Below are 6,941 nucleotides of genomic sequence, written 5' to 3'. Positions count from 1 at the left end.
CCGCTCCATGGTCTAGTTCTGATGCCCCATTCTTAGCTTTCGGTGTAGGGTCAACATGGGCACCGACTGGTCTGCAGCCCAATAAATCAGTGGCACCGTAGCCAGCACCTTTCAGTCATGGCAGTCAGCATATCAGCAGCAATTTGTAGGGAGTAAGCTCTGCTGTGGGCGCGCAGACATTGTAACTAGGGCTTAGCGGATCCGAACTGTAGAAGTCCGGATCCACACGGTTTCAAAGATTTCCAAGTGCCGCATCCGGATCCCAGGAGCAAGATCTGTATCCAGCACTGGGAAAAATTGAAAAATAAAGAAAAAACAGAAATAAAAAAGCGTTTCATACTTACCGAGACTCTGTGTCATGACGGCACACTGCTTCCGGGTCACGCTTTCACTTCCTGTACTGTGCATCGTATACACACACAACTTTCCGTGTTTTCCCCGCCCACCGGCTATCCTCTAGTCTGTGATTGGTTGCAGGCAGACGCGCCCCCAGCCTGTGACTGACTGCTCCAGTCATCGCGGCTCAGTCATTGTCTGCACAGCCGGCGGTCGTGCTCGATGGCCGCTGGACGTGTTATTTAGCAGCTGTTTTTTTTTTATTTAATTAAAATAAGAAAAAAAAAATTAAGAAAAAAAGCCGCATCACCGGCAGCCGCACACTTCTGACAGGAGCGTGCATGTGTTTCTGAAACACATGCACGTTCACCATACTGACCCGCAGACACTTGCAGTGCTTTCCCCGCCCACCGGCCGTCCTGGAGCCTGTGATTGGTTGCAGTCAGCTGACAAGCTGCCACTCAGGCTGGGGGGCGCGTCTAGCTGCAACCAATTACACGCGCAGGTGGGTGGGCAAAACAATGAATATTGAATGGTCGGCTCCAGAAGGGAAAAAAGTGACCCGGAAGCAGCTTACTGACATAACACCGCCTCGGGTGAGTACATCGCGCTCGCTCCTACCCCCCCATCCCTTCCACAAACGTTTTTAATCTCCGGATTCTGGTTCTCATAGACTTATATGGGCACCGGAATCCGGAGTGGATCCAGATTTTTTTTTTCCTCAATTCGGCAGGGATCCGCCGGTGCCGGATTTTGGCAGATTCGATCAACTCAAATTGTAACTATAACTTAGAAGGTTTAAGAAGAGTAAAGATTTAATATAATACAAGCAGCACATATATAAAAGGGGCTCGGCGTGTCACACACCGGGGGCTCCGCACAGAGCCGGTCACCGGGCCTGGGAGCGGGTAGACGTGCGTCTGATGGGGGTGGTGTTTGTAGGAGTCTCCGCTTCACTGAACTCTGCTTCTGAATCTGATAAAAATAAATTAAATAAGTGTAAGGAGAAAATAAGAATAAGAACAGCACAAATACACGAGAGAACTTAGCGTAATCCTTCCCCGGAGCCCTCAGGGTCGATCACTCACCCTCCGACTCCTCATCGCTGGAGAACTTCACCGTCACCTTCCTCACATTTCTTCTGGGGCCGCGAGATTTTGGAGTTCGGAAATCATTTTCGTCTGTAACTTTTGAGGCTTTGTTGTTTATGGACTTAAGAGGACGTCTCTTACCTGGAAAGAGAAATGTGACCGCAGCCGTCAGTAGAGATCTGACATTACAAGGGTGGTCCGATTCCTCCCACCCAGATACAGCGCCACTGTCTGTGGGGGTCCGGTATAGAGCTGAGGTTCATCTAAACCAGTCCACCCCCAACTCCAGTCCTCAGGAGGCCCCAGCAGTGCAGGTTTTTGGGGTTTCAATAGTATTCGGGAGGTGCTGGAATCACCCCTGTGAAGGTGATTAGATTAGTACCCAGGCAAAGCTAAGGAAACCCAGAAGACACGCGCTGCTGGTGGCTCCTGAGGACTGGAGTTGGAGGAAGACTGATCTAAACCATGGTGGGCTCCAGAAACAGGGGCATGACTTACCGGGCGGATTCTTCTTCACAGATAATGGGGGGACGTCTCCATTCTGGACGCTGTCTCCGGGGGCGTCCATGTTCTCCAATCCTTTGTTGTGACAAACATTCAGCTTATGCTCAAACTCGTCAATCTGAGTCTAAAAAGGAGAGGGAAAAAAAAAAAAAAAATTATTATAAATAAATGTTTTTATTTATATATATATATATATATATATATATATATATATATATATATATATATATATATATATATATATATATATATATATATATATATATATATATATATATATATATATATATATATAATATAATATATATATATATTATAAATATTTATAATATAAATATATGGGCATATTCCTACTACTGCACACTTGAAACAGTATCTGCATTCCTGTACACTCAGCTCCGCAGGGAACAGACTGCTTTACGCTTTTACAGTAAAGGGGTATTCCCATCTCCAAGATCCTATCCCAATATGTAATATTAATAGCAGCAAATACCTCTAATTAGAAATATAGTATAGTTCTCCTGGTTAGTGAAGTTGCTTACCTCATGTGCAGGGCATTGCAGCTTGGGTACCCATGGTTATGACCAAATAGCTCGCTATATGCTGGTTGTAACCATAGATAATTAAAGCTGCAATGCCCTGCCCATGAGGTAAGATACATGGCTAATCAGGAGAACTATACTACAATTATAATTGGAGGTGTTTGCAAATATATCCACATATGAATAATTATAAAATAATGATAAAGAAGGGAATTTTGTTTACTTACCGTAAATTCCTTTTCTTCTAGCTCCTATTGGGAGACCCAGACAATTGGGTGTATAGGCTATGCCTCCGGAGGCCACACAAAGTATTACACTTTAAAAAGTGTAACCCCTCCCCTTCTGCCTATACACCCTCCCGTGCATCACTGGCTCCTCAGTTTTGGTGCAAAAGCAGGAAGGAGGAAACTTATAAATTGGTCTAAGGTAAATTCAATCCGAAGGATGTTCGGAGAACTGAAACCATGAACCAAAAGAACAATTCAACATGAACAACATGTGTACACAAAGAACAACAGCCCGAAGGGAACAGGGGCGGGTGCTGGGTCTCCCAATAGGAGCTAGAAGAAAAGGAATTTACGGTAAGTAAACAAAATTCCCTTCTTTGTCGCTCCATTGGGAGACCCAGACAATTGGGACGTCCAAAAGCAGTCCCTGGGTGGGTAAAAGAATACCTCAATAAAAAGAGCCGACAACGGCTCCGTCTTACAGGTGGGCAACCGCCGCCTGAAGGACTCGCCTACCTAGGCTGGCATCTGCCGAAGCATAGGTATGCACCTGATAGTGTTTCGTGAAAGTGTGCAGGCTCGACCAGGTAGCTGCCTGACACACCTGCTGAGCCGTAGCCTGGTGCCGCAATGCCCAGGATGCACCCACGGCTCTGGTAGAATGGGCTTTCAGCCCTGAAGGAATCGGAAGCCCAGAAGAACGGTAGGCTTCAAGAATCGGTTCCTTGATCCACCGAGCCAAGGTTGACTTGGAAGCCTGCGACCCCTTACGCTGGCCAGCGACCAGGACAAAGAGCGCATCAGAACAGCGCAGGGGCGCTGTGCGAGACACGTAGAGCCGGAGTGCTCTCACTAGATCTAACAAATGCAACTCCTTTTCACATTGGTGAACTGGATGAGGACAAAAAGAAGGTAAGGAGATATCCTGATTGAGATGAAAAGGGGATACCACCTTAGGGAGAAATTCCGGGACCGGACGCAGAACCACCTTATCCTGGTGAAAAACCAGGAAGGGGGCTTTGCATGACAGAGCTGCCAACTCCGACACTCTACGGAGCGATGTGACTGCCACTAGAAAGACCACCTTCTGTGAAAGACGTGAAAGGGAGACATCCCGCAGTGGCTCGAAAGGTGGTTTCTGAAGAGCCTTTAGCACTCTGTTAAGATCCCATGGTTCCAGCGGCCTCTTGTAAGGTGGGACTATGTGGCAAACTCCCTGTAGGAACGTGCGGACTTGCGTAAGCCTGGCTAGACGCTTTTGAAAAAATACGGATAGCGCCGATACTTGTCCCTTGAGAGAGCCGAGAGGCAACCCCTTGTCCATTCCGGATTGAAGGAAAGACAGAAAAGTGGGCAAGGCAAACGGCCAGGGGGTAAAACCCTGATCAGAGCACCAGGATAAGAAGATCCTCCAAGTCCTATGATAGATCTTGGCGGACGTTGGTTTCCTGGCCTGTCTCATAGTGGCAATGACATCTTGAGATAAGCCTGAGGACGCTAGTAGCCAGGACTCAATGGCCACACAGTCAGGTTGAGGGCCGTAGAATTCAGATGGAAAAATGGCCCTTGAAGAGACCATTCCCCTGCGTCCATGCCCTGGCGACTGAGAAAGTCTGCTTCCCAGTTTTCTACGCCCGGGATGTGAACTGCGGAGATGGTGGAGGCTGTTGCCTCCGCCCACAGCAGAATCCGCCGAACTTCTTGGAAGGCTTGGCGGCTGCGCGTGCCGCCCTGGTGGTTGATGTACGCGACCGCCGTGGCGTTGTCCGACTGTATGCGGATCTGCCTGCCCTCCAGCCAGCGATGGAACGCCTTTAGGGCTAGGTACACTGCCCTTATCTCCAGAACATTGATCTGAAGGGAGGACTTTGTCGGAGTCCAGGTTCCCTGAGCCCTGTGGTGGAGAAGAAGGGAATTTTGTTACTTACCGTAAATTCCTTTTCTTCTAGCTCTTATTGGGAGACCCAGACGATTGGGGTATAGCTACTGCCCTCTGGAGGCCACACAAAGCACTACATCAAAAGTGCAAGGCCCCTCCCCCTCTGGCTATACCCCCCCCCGTGATATCACGGGTTCTCCAGTTTTAGTGCCAAAGCAAGAAGGAGGAAGCCAATAACTGGTTTAAACAAATTAACTCCGAATAACATCGGAGAACTGAAAAACCGTTCAACATGAACAACATGTGTACCCGCAAACAACAAAAAAACATCCCGAAGGACAACAGGGCGGGTGCTGGGTCTCCCAATAAGAGCTAGAAGAAAAGGAATTTACGGTAAGTAACAAAATTCCCTTCTTCTTCAGCGCTCTATTGGGAGACCCAGACGATTGGGACGTCCAAAAGCTGTCCCTGGGTGGGTAAAGAAATACCTCATGTTAGAGCTGCAAAACAGCCCTCCCCTACGGGGGTGTCACTGCCGCCTGCAGGACTGTTCTACCTAAGCTGGCATCCGCCGAAGCATAGGTATGCACCTGATAATGCTTGGTGAAAGTGTGCAGACTGGACCAGGTAGCTGCCTGGCACACCTGTTGAGCCGAAGCCTGGTGACGAAATGCCCAGGACGCACCCACGGCTCTGGTTGAGTGGGCTTTTAGCCCTGAAGGAACCGGAAGCCCCGCAGAGCGGTAGGCCTCTAGAATTGGTTCTTTGATCCATCGAGCCAGGGTGGCTTTAGAAGCCTGCAACCCCTTGCGCGGACCAGCGACAAGGACAAAAAGTGCATCGGCACGGCGCATGGGCGCCGTGCGGGAAATGTAGATTCTGAGTGCTCTCACCAGATCTAGCAAACGTAAGTCCTTTTCATACCGGTGAACCGGATGAGGACAAAAAGAAGGCAAGGATATATCCTGATTAAGATGAAAAGAGGATACGACCTTAGGGAGAAACTCCGGAATAGGGCGCAGCACTACCTTGTCCTGGTGGAACACCAGGAAGGGAGCCTTGGATGACAGAGCTGCCAGCTCAGACACTCGCCGAAGCGATGTGATCGCAACAAGAAACGCCACTTTCTGTGACAGCCGAGAAAAGGAAACTTCCTTCAGAGGCTCGAAGGGCGGCTTCTGGAGAGCAACTAGTACCCTGTTCAGATCCCATGGATCTAACGGCCGCTTGTACGGGGGCACAATATGACAGACCCCCTGCAGGAACGTGCGCACCTTAGAAAGACGTGCTAGACGCTTCTGAAAAAAGACGGATAGTGCCGAAACTTGCCCTTTAAGGGAGCTGAGCGACAAGCCCTTTTCTAACCCCGATTGCAGGAAGGAAAGAAACTTGGGCAATGCAAATGGCCAGGGAGACACTCCCTGAGCAGAGCACCAGGATAAGAAAATCTTCCACGTTCTGTGGTAGATCTTAGCCGAATTCGACTTTCTAGCTTGTCTCATTGTGGCAACGACTCCTTGAGATAATCCTGCAGATGCTAGGATCCAGGACTCAATGGCCACACAGTCAGGTTCAGGGCCGCAGAATTCTGATGGAAAAACGGCCCTTGGGACAGTAAGTCTGGTCGGTCTGGCAGTGACCACGGTCGACCGATCGTGAGATGCCACAGATCCGGATACCACGACCTCCTCGGCCAGTCTGGAGCGACGAGTATGATGCGGCTGCACTCGGATCTGATCTTGCGTAGCACTCTGGGCAAGAGCGCCAGAGGCGGAAACACGTATAGGAGCTGAAACTGCGACCAATCTTGAACCAAGGCGTCTGCCGCCAGAGCTCTTTGATCGCGCGACCTCGCCATGAATGCCGGGACCTTGTTGTTGTGCCGGGATGCCATTAGGTCGACGTCCGGCACTCCCCAGCGGCGACAGATTTCCTGAAACACGTCCGGGTGAAGGGACCATTCCCCTGCGTCCATGCCCTGGCGACTGAGGAAGTCTGCTTCCCAGTTTTCTACGCCTGGGATGTGAACCGCGGATATGGTGGATGCTGTGTCCTCCACCCACATTAGAATGCGCCGGACTTCTTGGAAGGCTTGCCGACTGCGCGTCCCTCCTTGGTGGTTGATGTATGCCACCGCTGTGGAGTTGTCCGATTGGATTCGGATCTGCTTCCCTTCCAGCCACTGTTGGAAGGCCAGTAGAGCAAGATACACTGCTCTGATCTCCAGAACATTGATCTGAAGGGTGGACTCCTGCGGAGTCCACGTCCCCTGAGCCCTGTGGTGGAGAAATACCGCTCCCCACCCTGACAGACTCGCATCTGTCGTGACTACTGCCCAGGATGGGGGCAGGAAGGATCTTCC

General features: G+C 49.9%; 1 protein-coding gene across 3 annotated transcripts in view; it reads right to left on the bottom strand.

Annotated features, from left to right (window-relative positions):
- Positions 1-1,125: 1,125 nt before the first annotated feature.
- NCAPD2 (non-SMC condensin I complex subunit D2) overlaps positions 1,126-6,941 on the bottom strand; it is a 164,067-nt gene continuing 158,251 nt past the window's right edge. For all 3 annotated transcript variants that reach the window (XM_075348321.1, XM_075348320.1, XM_075348322.1), the window contains 3 exons: positions 1,926-2,055; positions 1,425-1,568; positions 1,126-1,311 (listed from right to left, as the gene is read on the bottom strand). In XM_075348321.1, the coding sequence (XP_075204436.1) occupies positions 1,226-1,311; positions 1,425-1,568; positions 1,926-2,055 (360 nt within the window). In that variant the 3' untranslated portion in view covers positions 1,126-1,225. The remainder of the gene's footprint in view (positions 1,312-1,424; positions 1,569-1,925; positions 2,056-6,941) is intronic.

Source organism: Anomaloglossus baeobatrachus, chromosome 5, assembly GCF_048569485.1.
Source record: "Anomaloglossus baeobatrachus isolate aAnoBae1 chromosome 5, aAnoBae1.hap1, whole genome shotgun sequence".
Lineage (NCBI taxonomy): Eukaryota > Metazoa > Chordata > Amphibia > Anura > Aromobatidae > Anomaloglossus > Anomaloglossus baeobatrachus.
Note: the sequence above shows the minus strand (reverse complement) of the source record. Positions and strands in the feature narration are given on the sequence as shown.